The sequence below is a fragment of the Bombyx mori genome, chromosome 5, assembly GCF_030269925.1.
Source record: "Bombyx mori chromosome 5, ASM3026992v2".
Taxonomy (NCBI): domain Eukaryota; kingdom Metazoa; phylum Arthropoda; class Insecta; order Lepidoptera; family Bombycidae; genus Bombyx; species Bombyx mori.
In genome coordinates, this window is record NC_085111.1 from 15,986,706 (window position 1) to 16,006,392 (window position 19,687).

The following is a 19,687-nucleotide window of genomic DNA, read 5'->3' on the forward strand; positions in this document are numbered from 1 at the left end:
AAATATTCATTTTCGATTGTTCTTATATAAAACACGTTTGTTCTCTTTCGAAATTACTCATTTTTTGTTTAATTAACTATTTGTATTAGTTGAATAAATGTATGCAAAATATGTGTACTGCGCATGCGTCATCTATAATGTCTAAACTTTCTACGCGGTTTTAATCGTCAAAAAAAAAACAATTATAAATCCTGAAGGACCAATTAATTGGTATACAGTTTAATTAAAAAAATTAAAAAATAAATAAATGAAATAATGTGCAAACCAAACTGTTTACCATCCACATTTGATTGTCGGGCAGATAAAAAACGAAAATTCACTCAAAGTGAACCTCGGCCTGCATTTGTGAAACGACAAAGACTCACTAATACTCACTATTATCGAAGATTGAAGAGAGGACTAAAAATGATATGTGTCATATACCTTTGCCATCTTGTAGTCAAGGTAGGTGTAACTGTCAATAATTAGTTACACTCACAGATCTCATAATCAAATAACAATATCAGAAAAAAGGAGAATAGTTTGTTAGTTAGTGGAAGTAGCCAGAATGGGCAAGTGGACCTCAGTTCCTATTACATAAGGTTCTAGGAAGTTTGCGATAATGAAAATTTATCACAGTGTAATATCACTTACTTACTTTAACAGTGAAGGAAAAGATTGTGATGAAACCTGGACACCTAAATGTTATTAGGATTTTCTTAGGTGTGTAATCCACCAACCAGCACTAGGCCAGCGTGGTGGACTAAGGCCTAAAAATCCTCTCAATGATAGTGGAGGCCAGTGTCCAGCAAGGGGAGATTTATATGGGCTGATGATGATGACTAGGAAGCTACATACTACTACTACTACTACTACTACTACTACTACTACAGTACACATATAATCCTATATATTTACAAACTATAAGTTTGTTGGGTACCTAGAAATTGATAACATTATTTCATATTTCCAGATGTCCAGCCACTTGAAAATAGGTGTAGTGATGACAAAGCTATCCAAGTAGCTCCAGCGCAGGAACACAAAGGCAAGGCACATCACCACTTAATATATCTGAAGCAAGTACAAGTAAACAATCAGAACCAGCAAAAAGAAAACTGTTGTTCCTGAGGACAAATTTGACAGTGATCAGTCAAATGCAGAAGGATCAGCTGTTGAGAGTTATCTCTCTATATCTCCACTCCATCAAAGACTTGTGCACTTCATTTATTGAAATTAATATTAATGAATATTAATTTAAATTATCGTGCGAATTTTGTGGTCAAAACATTTAAGTGTATTTTATAAATAAATATTCATTCTCAGTATTAATGTTGTTTTAATCATCGATTGAAAAATTGGTTCTTAATGAATTTAGTTGGAGCTAAATGCTGCTTGGAGCTTAATATTTTCGAATAACATAAACACGTGACTTTAAGCATAAACATATTTTTTGGTTAGGATAATTAAACAGGATAATTTATATGCCTATCATTCTTAAATAATTCAGTAAATAAATAAATTTTGAAAGATAAATAATGAACATATTTACTTATTTGTTTATATTACCTATGTGAACTCATAACCTATCTTTTTTATACCTTCATAACGATAGGTAGGAGGATGGAAAAAATGTATTTGATCTAACTTTACGCCAATGCACATTATTTCATTAATTTATTTTTTAATTTTTTTAATTAAACTGTATACCAATTAATTGCTCCTTCAGGATTTATATTTGTTTTTTTTTTCACGAATAAAACCGCGTAGAAAGTTTAGGCATTATAGTTGACGCATGCGCAGTACACATATTTTGCATACATAATACATTTATTCAACTAATACAAATAGTTAATTAAACAAAAAAAATTTTTGAGGGGCTAACTTCATTCACCTTTGGTTGAGACCAGTGTTGCCGCTGGTTTTTATATTTTATTTATTTATAAAATTAGCCGGATACAAGTCCATTGGCCGTCTACATATTATAATACAATAATAAAGTTAATATTTACGAAATGTCATACAGTATGCAAAATTATTAAATTCTAATTAATTATTAAATTCCCGGTTTTTTCTCAGGTTTTCATGGTATTTTTTCAGGTCAAATTTTTCCTACAGTCGCTGTAATAAATTTATATAAGCTCGGGAAAAGTCTTTCATTGCTCAAAAGTTCTTGAACGCGGCGGGTTAAGTCCTCTGACACTGACACATAAGTGTCTGACACTGAGAGCGTCATTCGTATGTCATCATCTTCAAGGGCTGTTCTTGTTTTCGTTAATTCAAATTTTTCTTCCAGTTTTTCTGTTATTTCTATTACTAGGGTCAGTCTTTGTGTGGAAAAGTTGGAGCATTTCAATATTATGTGCGTCAGGTCTGCATTTTCATCATTACAGAATTGGCAGTGGCTGCTATTTGTTATTTTCATTCGGTGCAAATGGGCAGGTGTCAGGCAATGACCAAATCTCATTCTGTTTATGATTGTTATGAATTTTCTTTCCTTAAATAATTTGATATTGCAATACCATGGCTTGCATGGGATCTTCTTTTGAATTTCCTTATACCATTTGCCTTTATTCTCTGAACATACTTGCCAGTAACTCTCCCATAGCTGTCTTTTCTCCACTTTAAGTAAAGTTACATAGTCCGTGAATGGGACCTTCAATACTTGCGAGTGGTCCTCGTCATGTTCGGCATTTGCCGCCCTATCTACTGTCTCATTCCCACAAATACCGCTATGAGTTGGAACCCATTTAAATGTTACAGTTTTACCACTATCAAATATTATTTTTCTTATTAAATATATTAGATAATTGAGCTTATAACTCAAGTTATAATTATCTAAAGAGAGAAGAATCTGGAGGAGAATCATGGAATCTGAAATAATAAGTACATACTTTTTCTCCTTTTCCATATCACATACGTACAATAAACATTGATAAATGGCATATGTCTCTGCTGTAAAAATAGTACAATGATTATCTAATTTAAAACATTTAGTTAATTTCTTTTGGGGGTCATAATAAGCTGACTTAGTATTATTACCACTTTTGGATCCATCAGTATACAACATGTTATCGAGTAACACTTCCGGCCTCACATAATATGTGAACCATTATTTAATTATTGTTTTATAATATAATTAGTGATTTTATAATCAAGTGAATAATTGATTCATACCGGCGCAATAAGCCCTTTTGTTATTTAAGTTGTACAATTATATTTTTGTTATCAAGTAACACTTCCGGCCTCACATACTTAATATGTGAGCCATTGTTTACAAACTAGTTCAGGTACATCCTAATGATTAGGTAATATATAGAACTTATTTTTGTTTTATAAATAGTAATTTTGTAATCAAGTAAATAGTTGATTCATATTTCTTTATACTTATATTTTATGGCGCCTTCCGCTTGCCAGCTTTCGGCGCCGCGGCATAATAAACCTTTAATGTTATAAAATTATATAATTTGATATTATTAAGTAATAAGTAATAATGGTACGTAAATAATCAACAGAATAATTAAGATAAACAATATTTAATATTACCTATTAAGTTTGTATTAAAGTAGGTCAAGACGGATTGTATAAATACCGGCGGTTAGCATATTTCAACCCCTTTTTGTACTCTACCCGTCGCAACGTGCATTAAAGAGAACTTATTATCTTCGTGTCTCAATTATCACCGCCACCCTGATAATCCTTCAACAAACACTTAAAAATCATCTTTTTTAGATAGAAACTCATAAAATTCAAATTTACTGCCAACATGGCTAACATTTATTTCCATTTTAGCAAATAAAGAATCATATGAAACCACATATAAAGGCCATAGATAATTTTTGTAAATATTCTTTGTTTTCTTAAAAACTAAATTAAAAACACCTAACAGTTCTGGAAATTGTCCTGTAACCACATTATTTACAGTTATAAGTACATTGGATTGCTGAGAAATAGACAGAGTGTCAGGCAGTTTATTTAAGATAATAGGGCTATTGCATGCTAGTAACTTTGTAGAGAATTTTTCAGCAAATAGTATTCTTCTAATAGGTAGGGGCTCAATACAAGTCTCTACTTCCATTGAAATAATGGGAGTAGTGCGCATGGCACCACTTATTATGTGTAATGCCATGTTTTGAATTACGTCTATTTTTTTAAGAAAGGATGGTCTAGCATTCATATAAACTATGCCACTGTAGTCAAAATGGCTACGTATTAAGCTCTTATAGATTGTTGATAAAATATTAGGGTTAGATCCCCAGAATGTATCTGCCAAAGATCTCATAATATTAATACCTTTCATGGCATTGTGACATATATAATCTATGTGGCTTTTAAATGCTAATTTATTATCAAAAATAACCCCTAAAAATTTTTTCTCATTCACTAGAGGTATCTGTTTATTATTATAAAGAACTTTAACTGATATGATGTCATTCCCTAAAACCATAACTGAACTCTTTTCACTGTTAATTTTAAGTTTTAAATTTAAGGAATAAAATAGATTTAATTGTTGTAGTGCTAAGTTTATATTTGTTTCAGCTGATTTTATATTTCTGTTTATACTATATATCAGGACATCATCAGCAAACTGTAGAATTGAAGTATTATGAGGAATAAAATTAATAATTTGTGAAGTATATAAATTAAATAATAGTGGTGACATGCAAGCTCCTTGCATTAGGCCTTTCCATGTTTTTTTTGGTCCATGTAATTGATTGTTATATTTGACATATAGAGTTCGATCAGATGAAAAATTAAAAATCCATTTTAACAACTTTCCAGGTAAACCAAGATCATGTAAAATTTTAATCAGCGGTATAAGATCAACATTGTCGTAGGCTCCTTGGACATCCAAAAAGACACACACTGCAGTGGATTTAGATAGCTGGCAACTCTTCATATCATTAAGGAATGTTATCAAACTTTCAGCTGTACTCCTACCTTTACGGAAACCAAACTGACAAGGGGGTAATAGTTTATTTGTCTCTACAAAAAAATCTAATCTTAGTTTGATCATGTGTTCTAGTAATTTACCAATGCATGATGTTAGAGAAATTGGTCTATAAGACTTATAAACATCTGGTGGTTTATCAGGTTTCAAAATAGGTACGACTACTTTTGTAGTCGTCGTGGCCTAACGGATAAGACGTCCGGTGCATTCGTGTTGAAGTGATGCACCGGTGTTCGAATCCCGCAGGCGGGTACCAATTTTTCAAATGAAATACGTACTCAACAAATGTTCACGATTGACTTCCACGGTGAAGGAATAACATCGTGTAATAAAAATGAAACCCGCAAAATTATAATTTGCGTAATTACTGGTGGTAGGACCTCTTGTGAGTCCACGCGGGTGGGTACCACCACCCTGCCTATTTCTGCCGTGAAGCAGTAATGCGTTTCGGTTTGAAGGGTGGGGCAGCCGTCGTTACTATACTTGAGACCTTAGAACTTGTATCTCAAGGTGGGTGGCGCATTTACGTTGTGGATGTCTATGGGCTCCAGTAACCACTTAACACCAGGTGGGCTGTGAGCTCGTCCACCCATCTAAGCAATAAAAAAAAAAAAAAAACAGTTTTCCATGATTCAGGTATTTGTTGACTAAGCCAGAGAGAATTGAGAATATCAAGTAATTTGTTTTCCACTGAAATATGCAATTTCTGTAACATGATATATGGGATGTCATCTAAACCAGGCGCTGTGGATTTTCTTGATGACAGAGCTATATCTAGTTCATGAAACATAAATGGTTTCAATAAAAAATTACTGTTTGAGTTATTATTGTTGTCAAAATACAGCTGAATATTGTCTAGTTCGGGTATGTCAGTCTGGGATAGTTTATTAATAAAATGTTTTGTCCATTCGTCATTTCGATATACATATATTCTTTTAAATTTTCTGATATCATTCCAAATTTTAGTCAATGGAGTGTGTCTATTAAATGAATGACAGAGATTTTTCCAGCCATTCAATTTTGCCTGTTTGATAATTATTTTTTTATGTGCATCAGCTTTTTTGTATTCAATATAGTTTTCTAAGGACATGCAGTTTCTATATTTTAATAAAGCTTCTCTAGATTTCCTTACAGATATAGCGCAGTCCTCACTCCACCATGGTGCAGGGGCATTTAAGACACGAATATTATTTTTATGAACAGGAATACAATTAACTTTAAGATTGTTTAAAATTAAACAAAATTCTTTATAACTTTTTAGAGGATCATGACAAGTAGTTGTTAAAAAGCTATCAAACATTACTTTAGATGTTTCCATATATACATCCCAATTTGTTCTTTTGAATAAATACTTTTGTGAGCTATCCTTAATTTGATACTTTTTAGGGGAGGTAATCAGATCAATAAATGTTGGATAATGGTAGCTACCATGAGGGTCATCCCCGACTTTCCACTCACATGGTGGAGCGAGGACTGGGCTGACACAAGTAACATCTATGGCTGAAGAATTGAAGCCTGGTCTCTGTATAGTAGTGGCTGATCCTGTATTCAAGATGCATAAATCCAATTCATCAAAAATATCTATTAATTCTCTACCTCTTGTATTCGTAGTGCTACAGCCAAAAGCAATATGGTGGGCGTTAAAATCGCCAGAAACTATACATGGCTTCGGTATTTTACTAATAATATTTTTTAATTTATTCAGTCTAATCGAATTACGACTATTATTGTTTTTAGGTGGACAATATACACACAGAATGGACACCGGTCCTGATACTGTCGACACTACAATAGCGATACTTTGAATATCCTGATAAAATGCTGTTTTGATATTTTTGTATTGAAGAGTATTTCTTATCAATATACCTACACCGCCATGCTCGTTTTGTGCATTTTTTCCAATGTAATTGTATCCGGTTATATTAACAGAAGGACTAGATTTTTTAAGCCAAGTTTCATTGAGTAGACACAAATCTATGGAATTATCTTTAAGTATAGTTTTAAGTAACCATTTTTTATTGTTTATGCTTTGAATGTTAAATTGCATTAATTTAAGTGGATCCATTAGAGGGTTAAATTTTGTTTAAGGATATCTTTAATGTGTGTCATAGTTTTTGCAGAATTTGAATTGGTTATCATTACTATAGTTTTAACAATTATTTCTTGGAACTAATTATCATTTAATAGATTTTCATAAGATACATTATTAGTTGAGTTTAATTTAGTAGGTTGTTTTTTAACAGAATTAGGATTATCTATTAAGGCCTGTGATTTAATTTGATTCTTTTGTATTGAATGATCTGGTCTGTTCTGAAGTCTTTGCAAAGGTGGAAATTCTTTAGATACAACTGTAGCATATTGTTTTGCTAAATAAACATTTTTATGTTTTTCATAAAGGGCTTGTTTCACTGGACAAAATCTTGAGATAGCTAAATGATCGCCTTGGCAATTACAACATTTCAGAATTTCAGTTGAACAATCTTTGTATGAATGATTGCCTGAACATTTAGAACAGACCTGTTCATTCCGACACACTTTGGCACTATGTCTAAATTTAAGGCATCTGAAACACTGCATCAAAGGTGGTACATATTGGAATACCTTATATCTCCAATTATCTAAATATACAAAATCTGGAAGAACAGTACTCGAAAAGGTCACACTTATTATGGACATTGGGACTATATTTCCGCCTACTTTTTTTGTGAAACGTCTAACAGCAATGATTTCTGAATCTGATATTAATTTGTCAAAGAGTTCAGTGTTACTCGTTTCTGTAGGAATGAATCTTATCTTCCCCACACGCTCCACTGAAGATGCCGGAATGTAAGCTTTCATGTTGTTTTCTTTAAGGCAATTATGGTTTATGAAATCATTGGCAGCCACTGCCTGTTTAAATAAAAGCATTATTTTATTAGCATTAATGCGCCTGTTCTCTTTGATGCCCTTCACCGACTTAAAATTTTTTGATAAAAGTAAAGGATTTTTGTTAGCAATTTTATCTTCTCTACTGATACCTTCGATGTAGACAGGAAACTCGTCATTAAGAGAGTTATCAGGATAACTACGACGGTACCCAGGTTTGAGAAAAGGTTTATATCTGCAGTCCGAATCTGATTGTCCGTCGTCCCCTTGATATCTGCGTTTTTTCGCCTCGTTTCTTTTTCCCTCATCATCACCGTCACTTTCCGACGACATTTTATAAATTTTTAATATTTACAACTATTAAATATAATTTTTTTGTAAAAAAAATTTCAATTTGCCGCCTTCCTATTTCCTAATTTTAGTACAGGTTTAGTCGTATCGCTCGACACGAGTACACCAAGCAACTTTAGCCCACGACTTCATAATCGTCACGATATGTGACGTGTATCTGGTAACGCCTCGATCCTAAAAGAACTATACATCTCTCAAAGCTTGTCGTCAACAGTGCAATCCAGGATTCTTCGATATTATGGACACGTATCGCGACGGCCAGTAGAATCTATCGAGGAACTTGCTGTTCAGGGTAGGGTCAATGGTAAGAGATCTCGTGGACGAATCCCCATGCGCTGGACTGATCAGGTGAAAGACTGAAACACCACATAACGAGTGCGTGCGCCAAGCCTCATTTCGCAAAATATGGAAAACATCTGTCAAGTCTTTAATAAACAAGAAGTCGCCGTGGCCTAAAAGATAAGACGTCCGGTGCATTCGTATGTAGCGATGCACCGGTGTTCGAATCCCGCAGGCGGGTATCAATTTTTCTAATGAAATACGTACTTAACAAATGTTCACTATTGACTACAACGGTGAAGGAATAACATCGTGTAATAAAAATCAAACCTGCAAAATTATAATTTGCGTAATCACTGGTGGTAGGACCTCTTGTGAGTCCGCACGGGTAGGTAACACCACCCCGCCTATTTCTGCCGTGAAGCAGTAATGCGTTTCGGTTTGAAGGGTGGGGTAGCCGTTGTAACTATACTGAGACCTTAGAACTTATATCTCAAGGTTGGTGGTGCATTTCCATTGTACATGTCTATGGGCTCCAGTAACCACTTAACAACAGGTGGGCTGTGAGCTCGTCCACCCATCTAAGCAATAAATAAAAAAAAAATGAGTAGATTTACTGCAATATCATGCGGCAGATTCAAAGAACTCTTTACGAAGCTTCGAACCATTCGAATTGTATATTAGTTTTTTACTTTTTTACTCTACGACTCTTAACAACACTAAGTTTTTTTAAAAGTCTAAAATTTAACTTTATTTATTATAAAAAAAGAACATAATATTCCTAAACTAAAAGTACATGTTATTATCGCAACTGTTAAAATGATAGCTCCAGGTTGCTTTTGGATCCCATTTCAAGACTTTCCACGCATGTGGGTTTGAGCATATATTTTTGAAACCTAATTTAGCCCCAAGGCTACCAGCGAATAGATAGTGAAAAAAAAACATGATTTTCTCTACATCTAATTGGAATTGGAATTCTAACTAGTTTTATCAATAAAATAAATTTCTTTTTATTTCTTAAATTCTTACAACTTTACTACACTTTGTATTGTATTCAAAATAATGAGTTAGGTTTGTAAAAGTTAACTTTTATTTCCTAATTAATAAAAAAAAACGCTTCCTGTATGTAATATTTTATGTTTTTATACAATCTTATGTACATGATAAAATAAAAATCAAATGGCATATGATCCAATTTTTCTTTTACACTCCACTTATTTTTATAATCTTTGGAACAAAAAGCCCTTTTGCAAATGTCACATAAGTGGGTTTAATATTTCATTCATTATAGTCGGATTTTTAATTAGACGAAGCCAGCTGACAGTAGCTAATGTGACGGTAACCGTACTCGTCGAACTCGACAAAGAGTTCGCCGTGCAACCTAACCCATGAATCAGCTCGCTGAGTTTCTCGCCGGATCTTCTCAGCGGGTCGCGATTCCGATCCGGTAGTAGATTCATTCGCGAAGCAGCTACTCTTGAGTTGTTAGGTCTCCTTCGGAGGCGCTCGGGCAGCTGTTAGCAAATCCCACCCCTCCTGGCTGAGCCTTTGCTCGCCCACCTGTCCTGGTGAAACTGGAAAGGCCTCCGGGCAACCAGTAATCCTTCAATCATAAAAAAAAAAAAAAAAAAGTAGCTAATGTCACTTTGAGAAATAATGTTGCTATATTTAAAGTAATAGTGATGCGTTCAGTTCTCGTTCAATCACATGAATGAACAATGAGTGTGAAGAGTTAATCATTAATTTCAAACTATAAAAGAATATTATTTATATTTTACAATAAAATTGTATTAAAGTGCTCCAATATATGTTACTAGTAGTATGTAACTACAATCAGTTTTTTTATTTTCATTACCTACCTTTAATTGTTATATTTTATACATCTATAGTTTCAACTATATGATGTATTGGAAATAAGACAGTCTTACAAGCTTCCTCGCAATTTTTTTTCTTAATGTTTAAAACACTCGGTATTCAGTACAGGTAGATACTATAGGAACATAATATTTCGTCGAAAACTCGTTGGTATGTACAAAGCACGCCTAAAATTCGAACCCCGTACCCGATATCGGCAATTCGGCACACCAACTATTCACTAGACAATCGAGGCAATTTCATTAATTCAGGAGTTTTTCAATCGTTCACTTTGTCACAACACTATTTTTATTTCATCAAAAACTGACAACACGGTAAACGTCTGTTGACTTCGTCTAGCAAAAAATCCGACTATAGTTAAGAATACATTCTTGACGTCAGGGACAAAGACTGTTTTGTTTACAATAAATTAAGCTTATCGCCAAGCTAGTTTAAATAATTCTCGCCGGATCTTCTCAGCGGGTCGCGATTCGGATCCGGTAGCAGATTCATTCGCGAAGCAGCTGCTCCTGAGTTGTTAGGTCTCCTTCGGAGGCGCTCGGGCAGCTGTTAGCAAATCCCACCCCTTCTGGCTGAGCCTTTGCTCGCCCACCTGTCCTGGTGAAACTGGAAAGACCTCCGGGCCACCAGTAATCCTTCAATCGTAAAAAAGTTTAAATAATGGCACGTATATTCTACAGATGATGAGTATGAGTGTATCAAATATGAGAGTCATAATTGGTACAAAAAACAATGTCTCATAAAAACTAAGATTTTGCAGAATACACGTTTATAAGTGATACAATAGGTAATTAATTTTGAAATATTTATATGGAACTAAGCATTAATTCCAATGAAAAAAGTTAGATTTTTGGAAGAAAAATATCAAAAACCACGTTCAACATAGTGAAAAATGAACATCTGTTCCATTATTTTTTATTGCTTAGATGTGTGGACGAGCTCACAGCCCACCTGGTGTTAAGTGGTTACTGGAGCCCATAGACATCTACAACGTAAATGCGCCACACACCTTGAGATATAGTTCTAAGGTCTCAGTACAGTCACAACGGCTGCCCCACCCTTCAAACCGAAACGCATTACTGCTTCACGGCAGAAATAGGCGGGGCGGTGTTACCTACCCGTGCGGACTCACAAGAGGTCCTACCACCAGTAATTACGCAAATTATAATTTTGCGGGTTTGATTTTTATTGCACGATGTTGTTATTCCTTCACCGTGGAAGTCAATCGTGAACATTTGCTGAGTACGTATTTCATTAGAAAAATTGGTACCCGCCAGTGAGATTCGAAAACCAGTGCATCGCTCGATACGAATGCACCGGACGTCTTATCCTTTAGGCCACGACGACTTCACAAAATGATGGCTAGAGGCGAGATAAATAGTATAGAATATAGATGCGACTTATTCAAATAAAAATAATTAATATGGTTTTTTTTTTTTCGAACTAATTTTTATTTAAGTATTGATAAGTCAAATAAACAATTCGTTTTAGGATTGTGTGTTTGAAGAGACAAAAGAAATTAAAATATTTTTATAAAAAAAATAGCGACAAGTGAAATTCAAATTCAAATTCAAAATCATTTATTTCAACTTAGATGTCAGTAAGTATAACACACTTGTTGAATGTCAAAATATAAATAACAATGTTAATGTAACCAAAAAAAGCCACAGTCCTGAGAAGAACCAGCGAAACCAACTCAGCGGGCTTTTTTGTTGTTTTTTCTCATATTTTTTTTAAATAAGTAAGAATATTTACAATAAACAAAAAACAAGTCAAAATATACAATTAAAAATAATGAAAAATGAAAAGTAAATAATACATAACTTTATAATATGCCTTGTTGCACAAACGTTCCTTGACAGTTTTCTTAAATCTATGAACAGGTAATAATTGAACGTTTTGTGGGATCTTGTTGAAAAGTTGTACACCCAGCCCCTTAAGAGTTGCTTATTATCTTAATTCGAGCCGCCGGCAACGCAAGCCTATGTTTGTTCCTAGTGTTCACATTATGCAAATCGCAGACTCTAGGGAATTCTTCTATTTTTTTACGCACGTATAATAAATTTTCAAAAATATATTTGGACGCTAAAGTTAGAATTTTGATTTTCTTAAACTTGTCCCTCAAGGATTCCCTCGGGTGTATATTATAAATAGCACGAATAGCCCTCTTCTGCAGGATGAAAATCGTTTCGACATCGGCAGCATTGCCCCATAGCAAAATGCCATAGGACATAACACTATGAAAATAACTGAAATAAACCAGACGTGCCGTATCTTCACGTATACGTTCGCTTTTTTTTTTCCACAAACGCTGCAGAACTAAGTCTACTCGCTAACTTGCATATGTGAGGACCCCACTGCAGCTTAGAATCAACTGTTATACCAATAAAAACTGTCGAATCCACAAGATCCAGTGTCTCTCCACTTACAGTAATATTAGTGTTTACTTGTCTAACATTAGGTGTGGTAAATTTTATACATTTTGTTTTTTTGTTATTTAATAACAGATTATTAACACTAAACCAATGTTCCACGCGCGAGATAGCATCAATCACATCGTCATAATCTTCCAATTGTCGTTTAATTTTAAACAATAAGTATGTATCGTCACCGAATAATACGACCTCGTGACGGGTTTCAATAAACTTTGGTAAATCATTGATATACACAAGAAATAGGAAGGCACCCAATATGGAACCCATATGTAAGACACCGGAAGATCTCTTTCCTTTAACGTCTACCTTTTGGATTCTTCTGGATAAATAAGATTTAATAAGTTCTAATGAAACGCCCCTAATACCATAATGGTGTAATTTCCTCAACAATGTATTATGCTCAACACAATCAAAAGCTTTAGATAAGTCGCAGAATACCCCAAGTGCATTATGCGATTCCTCCCAAGCCTGAGAAATATTTTTAATAAGATCTACACCTGCATCAATAGTTGAACGACCTCTAGTAAATCCATATTGTTTGTTATGAAACAGGTTATTGGAATTGAAATGGTTCAAAAGTACCAAAATATTTTTTTCAAAAATTTTACTCAATGTAGGTAGTAGGTACTGAAATGGGCCTTAAGTTAGAGGGGTCAAAAGTACTACCAGATTTAAACAAAGGTATTATTTTACTATATTTCATTAGATCAGGAAACACACCACAATCAATACAGTCATTAAATATTGTAGCAAGGTAAAGTGCGATTATATCAATAATGGATTTTATAACCTTAATTGAAATTCCCCATAAATCACCAGTTTTCTTAATATTAATGAGCTTGAAATTACCAATTATGTCCTTTATATCAATATTTGTGCACTTAAAGTTAACACTGCATTTATCAACATGATCTTGCAGTAATGATTCGGCGACGGTAGGAGATGAAATTAAAGATTTTGTAGTAGAAGCTGGGATATCAGCAAAGTAGCGCACAAAGGCACTGGCCACTTCTTGATGAGAAGTTATTATTCTATCATTGGTTTTCAAAGTTAATTCAGCATTGCTGTTTCTGACATTCCCAGTCTCCTTATTAATGATATTCCAAGTCATTTTAATTTTGTCAGGTGCATTTTTATAAGATGCCTAAGTGCGATGATTAGGCCAATGTACAGACTTTTTTAAACAGCTTGGAATATTTACAGACATACTCATGAAATGACTTATCATGATTATATGATTTTTCATGATAAAGATCATATAATCTTTCCTACTAAAGTAAGTAGGCAATCTACAGATAATCGTACATAAATCAAATTAAGAAACACATTAACACCACACAAATTACCCAAATCCCTCATAATCTGATTGCTTACTTGAGTGCCATCTCTTTTTTTTTACTAGGTACACAATACACATTATAAGTTAAAAAAAAAAGATACAAAATTAATAACAACAAGTAAAAAATTTGGCTTGTAACATAAGCCATGCGCGCACAACTAATCAGGATAGATGTGCTAAGTACACAATGTTCATTACAACTACGTATAAGACAAGACATTACGATAGCGAAAACCAATCGAAATTTTAATGTAAGGAAGTAACAATAAATCACAATCACAAAGGAAATCACATTAAGCATTAAACAATTACACTACCTAATCTATTATTAACATGGAGGATGCCCTTAATCATGTTTATAAGCATCGCTAATTTATATTATGTAAAAATATTCAATTCAGTTGATGACTTTTCCAGTTCGTTATAGGTGCGAGTTGCATTGGTGACATGACCCTGGCCGCCACTTAATAAGCTTACATGCACAAAAAAAAGTGTATAAAACATATTTACATATATATCTACCAGACACATAATGCAGCATTTTGTGTAGTACTTCACAACAATATGGATGGTAATAATACCTAATTACCCTACATTATTATTCTTTAGAATTATCTTTAAAACTAGTGCCCAAATACTCTGTGTGTGTGTGTGTGTGTGTGTGTGTGTGTCAGTGTGTGTGTGTGTGTGTGTGTGTGTGTGTGTGTGTGTGTCAGTGTGTGTGTGTGTGTGCGTATGTGTGTGTGTATATATAAATAAGTAATGGTCTGAAAAGCGTCAGTGTGCAGTGTGGTAAGGCTCGTAACACGTGTAAGTACACATTGACAGTTGACAAGCTTTACAGTACGTGGCAGTTAGTTTTTTGCAGACGACGCATCGGCGCCTAAGTCGGTCTGTCTTTTTGGGATTAATCGAACTGTATTGTGCCGGGCTATGTACTGATGTTGCGATGGATTTTGGGTTAGGTGCAGGGGCTCGGTGTGCTGTAAACAAATCAGTTATCAACGCCTTTCGGAATTTCCGGTGTTCCCACGACTGGTTTTTCAGTAAAATGTAGGAGTTCAGGACACTAGCGTTCAAGAGTCTTTTAAAAATTTTTTTGTACCACACCTTATGCCTTTTTCTTTCTAAAGGGTACATTGCGAGTTGCTGATCCTTACGGTCTACTCCGCCCATATTAAGATTATAGTCCTGCGCGACTGTCGGCTTAACTGTATCGCCACACTTGGTAGCTAGGAGAGCATGGTATGTTGAAATAAAAGCCACGAGGTTTTTATCCCTCCACACCACAATGTCCACATCTCCAGAGGTGCATCCCAACAATTGACCGACAATCATGTCGTTTTTTGTAATACTCGCCAATTCAGGTGGTACGAATTGACGGTTTGTCCGGAGCGTCCCCGCGCAGTCAAATCCCCGGATCTTCAGTTCTCGTGCCAGTGATGGAGAGTTGTAGTAATTGTCCATCCATATTGTGTGCCCTTTATGTTCAAGACCATTTAAAAGTCTGAGCACTAGAGCTGGTACTTTCCCCGAGACTGGATCATCTTCTTGAAATGCCGAGGTGTCATGGCCTGCGTATACTTCAAAACGCCACAAATAACCAGTCTGAGATTCGCACAATTCAAAGGTTTTGATTCCAACTGTGGCTGCTTTGTTAGGGATGAACTGATTTATTTCAAGCCAGCCCTTCCACATGGTCAGACTCTCATCGAGAGCCACATTTTGAGACAAACTATATAATTCAGAAAACTTGCGATTAAGGTGATCTATTATAGGTTTAATTTTAAAAAGTTTAGCTTGGGGTCGTGTCAACAACGCAGAGTTACAATCTTTATTATTATTAAAATGCAGACATGCTGACAGAAGGTAGAATCTGTCAAGTGACATCTTCGTGGAAAAGCCAGGAGTACTGAAGATGTCGTTAGAGGTATTCCAGTATTCGTTTAACCGGCTTTTGATCACCACTCCCATAGCCAGAACGATGGCAAAATACGTGTAAAGTTCATTTACATTTGTATCATGCCAACGAGTAATTCGACTACTAGGACAGATCGTTCCATTCTCCAACATGGTCGTTGCCAGCTGCTGTGCGTAAATGTTAGTTTCCCTGACAATCATTTCCATAATTTCACGATCCCATATGGCAATAAATGCTTCGTATGGTCTCGTGAAAGAAACTGTAGGGCCACTAATTTGCGAGAACGGTTCTCGCCTCAAATGAGGTTCAATTTGAGGCGTTGAAAACTTTCTCCATTCAAATTGAAATTTGTTGCTGGGTTCCATGGCAGTCGGCGAAACAGGCGTCGGTGAGGCGGGCGTTGAAGCACAATCGGCTGGTCGAGGCGATTGAGGGGACCGCTCCAAAGTAGCGTTGGAGGATCTTTCGTTGACTTCCGCATCGTCTTCGTCCATAAACATTCTTGCTATTCGGGGCACCGCTAACTCGGCAATCCCTTCTTCCTCTTCGTCAGACTCTTCTTCGCTGCCTGAAAGGAAAAAGTACACGTTCTGGTTTCGATTGTAATAGGTATTTTACTTCCGAGATTGTTGAAAAAAAAGATCGATGTCATAATGAACTTACCATAATTAAGTGCAGTGGTTATTTCAGAATCATGGCGGGGTCTGTCACTGAACGAATTGATTCTACAAAATAAAAAGAATATGTTAATCAAAGCTAGTGATTATTTTGTATAATACGTGGTATACTGAGATGAACTTACAGATTTCGACGCTTTTTTGGGCTAGGATCGTCACTACGCGGACTTCTGAAAAATAAAGCAAATAGGGGTCTATCACTGAATGAAGGGATTCTACAAAATAAAAATAATATGTTAATCAAAGCTAGTAATTATTTTGTATAGCAGGTGGTATACAGAGATGAACTTACAGATTTCGGCGCTTTTTTGGGGTAGAATCGTTACTACGCGGACTTCTGAAAAATAAAGCATATAGGGGTCTATCACTGAACGAAGGGATTCTACAAAATAAAAATAATATGTTAATCAAAGCTAGTAATTATTTTGTATAGCAGGTGGTATACAGAGATGAACTTACAGATTTCGGCGCTTTTTTGGGGTAGAATCGTTACTACGCGGACTTCTGAAAAATAAAGCAAATAGGGGTCTATCACTAAATGAAGGGATTCTACAAAATAAAAATAACATGTTAATCAAAGCTAGTAATTATTTTGTATAGCAGGTGGTATACAGAGATGAACTTACAGATTTCGCCGCTTTTTTGGGGTAGAAGTCTTCTTCGGTGTGCTTGCCCCGCTGCTTGAACCACATTCGACGTATCTACGAAAAATGATTTTTTGGGTTTTAGTTTAAGAGTTTATTTCGATTCAGAAACTGAAGGCTTGCTAGGGAGACGAGCGCCACCACATTGCCCACATGTTCGCACTCCTCTTACACTGCTACGGGCTGCTATGTGAACGCATACCCTCATACCTCATTACACACACCACGACTACTATCCGTCCGGGCGTAGCTGGAGTAGCGTCTTAGGTTAGCAGCGAATAGGTAGAGAAAAGAAAGACCACGACCACCCCTAGCACGCCCGCGGGTTTCATCATTGTTAGTACAATTCATGCAAAACAAAGCCAAAGTAAACAGACTGTGCGTGCGAAATAAACACTTTCAAAGTTAAAAAATTGTTAACATTAACAATGCTAAAAACAATCAATCCAATCAAAACGCAAAAAAAGTTAAAAAGAAACATCTAAAAATCAATATCGATAAAAAATGAAAGCGTATAAGTTAGTTCAACCTAGAAGCAAAGAATTCAATCACAGGTATAAAATAAAAAAAATGAAATAACTAAAAATCATTAAATATATATATTATAATATATTGGATTCTTATATATATATATATATATAGAGGATAATATATAATATATTAATAAGTATTAAAATAGATGAAATAAAAAAAAAAAGTGTAAAGTTAACTGAGTATCGAATTATCGCAAAAATATGGTCACTGATTATTTATTGGTTGAAAAATTAACTTAAATTCTTAATTGGAAATAATTTTATGGTTTTTACCCAAACTGAAAAAATCGAATGTCGATTTTCAAGGGTGGAAAATGGATTCAGAACTACATACCGATTTAAAAAAGTCGAGTTTTATTGTTTGAATGTACCCGTAATATTACGGTGTTGTCGGTTAGAGTTAATGGCTCAAAAATTCGCTATAAGCTGAATTATCTATTTTCTTCACTTTTTAATGTAACAAATACATTTAGAAAATAAACCTGAAGTGATACTTTGACATCGTAATAAAAATAATTAAATAATTACCTATAAAATAATTAATTAAAAAATATTTTCTATAATTGTCATTCTCGAATTCCCTGAACTAAAAAAATCCGTGATTTTACTGAAAAGATCATTTATTATGTCATATCATATAGTGCATTGTAAATGCAAACTGGAAAAAAATCGATATTTAAGGATTTGAAGTCGTCGTGGCCTAAAGGATAAAACGTCCGGTGCATTCGTAGCGATGCAACGGTGTTCGAATCCCGCAGGCGGGTACCAATTTTTCTAGTGAAATACGTACTTAACAATTGTTCACGATTGACTTCCACGGTGAAGGAATAATATCGTGTAATAAAAATCAAAACCCGCAAAATTATAATTTGCGTAATTACTGGTGGTAGGATCTCTTGTGAGTGCGCACGGGTAGGTACCACCGCCCCGCCTGTTTCTGCCGTGAAGCAGTAATGCGTTTCGGTTTGAAGGGTGGGGCAGCCGTTGTAACTATACTGAGACCTTAGAACTTCTTTCTCAAGGTGTGTGGCGCATTTACGTTGTAGATGTTTATGAGTTCCAGTAACCACTTAACACCGGGTGGGCTGTAAGCTCGTCCACACATCTAGGCAATAAAAAAAAATAAAAAAAATCGATCTCCTGGACCTCGATTTTTTTGTGAATCGATTTATTAGGTTACTACGCGAATCAATTTAAAATCGATCTTTTTCGTCAAGAGTCCCCATCCCTACTTTGAGGTCGAAATTTTCGCATTTGCGACTAAGATAAACGTATTTTGCAATAATTAGATTGAAGTCCACTTTAATAGTGATATATATATACATATATATACACATATTCGTTTGGGTTTTATATTTTCTATTATCTTCCTATCAAATATGACAAATAAATCCACTTACAAATTCGTAAAATGACTGCTTCGAGCGTTGTTTTTTACTTAAATGTAAACACTACAGTCATGTTAATAAATAAAATTAAATATTACTTACTGTTCCATGGTTTTTTTAGTTGAAATCAACAAATCTTACAAAATTGTACACAATCCGAATTCCGAACAATTAAGCGATTTTTTTTTTTTTTTTATGACCTGGTGACAGAGACCTTTAGGTCATATCTTATTTGGAAAATGTTCATTACTTTGGGGTCACTACACTTCACTTCACTAAATTTTGTCATTTAAATTGTTTGAATTGTCTTTTTTATGTAATTATAAATAGGTTTATAGGATGTTGGATCTTTTAGTAAAAAGTTAAGTGGCGGCGGGCGGGAGGAAGAGACACACTTAAATGCATTGGTATCACTAAGTTCACTAGCCAGCACAAGTCTTTGAATTAGGAAAC

At 34.7% G+C, this 19,687-nt stretch overlaps 1 protein-coding gene and 1 long non-coding RNA gene across 6 annotated transcripts; one reads left to right on the plus strand and one right to left on the minus strand.

Annotated features, from left to right (window-relative positions):
* Window positions 1-398: 398 nt before the first annotated feature.
* Window positions 399-1,304, plus strand: LOC134198989 (uncharacterized). The gene is made up of 2 exons (XR_009973299.1): window positions 399-617; window positions 953-1,304. It is a non-coding gene; the product is annotated as an uncharacterized LOC134198989 (long non-coding RNA).
* Window positions 1,305-11,860: 10,556 nt separating this feature from the next.
* Window positions 11,861-19,467, minus strand: LOC101742359 (piggyBac transposable element-derived protein 4). 5 transcript variants are annotated; one of them, XM_038011212.2, is made up of 7 exons: window positions 19,337-19,467; window positions 17,296-17,370; window positions 17,129-17,173; window positions 16,962-17,006; window positions 16,795-16,839; window positions 16,656-16,717; window positions 11,861-16,560 (listed from the first exon to the last, which is right to left on the minus strand). In XM_038011212.2, exons 1-7 carry the CDS (start codon window positions 19,342-19,344, stop codon window positions 14,849-14,851), a joined length of 1,992 nt encoding a protein of 663 aa, XP_037867140.1. In that variant the 5' UTR covers window positions 19,345-19,467; the 3' UTR covers window positions 11,861-14,848. The 5 variants fall into 5 exon arrangements, with proteins under 5 accessions (XP_037867140.1, XP_062524796.1, XP_037867141.1 ...); XM_062668812.1 differs by lacking the exon at window positions 17,129-17,173; XM_038011213.2 differs by lacking the exon at window positions 16,962-17,006.
* Window positions 19,468-19,687: the final 220 nt, after the last annotated feature.

Coding starts and splice junctions, on each gene's coding strand:
- LOC101742359 (XM_038011212.2), bottom strand. Junction 17,007..17,128: donor CCAAAAAAGCGCCGAAATCT/GTAAGTTCATCT, acceptor TTTATTTTTCAG/AAGTCCGCGTAGTAACGATT. Junction 16,561..16,655: donor AACCACTGCACTTAATTATG/GTAAGTTCATTA, acceptor TTTTCCTTTCAG/GCAGCGAAGAAGAGTCTGAC.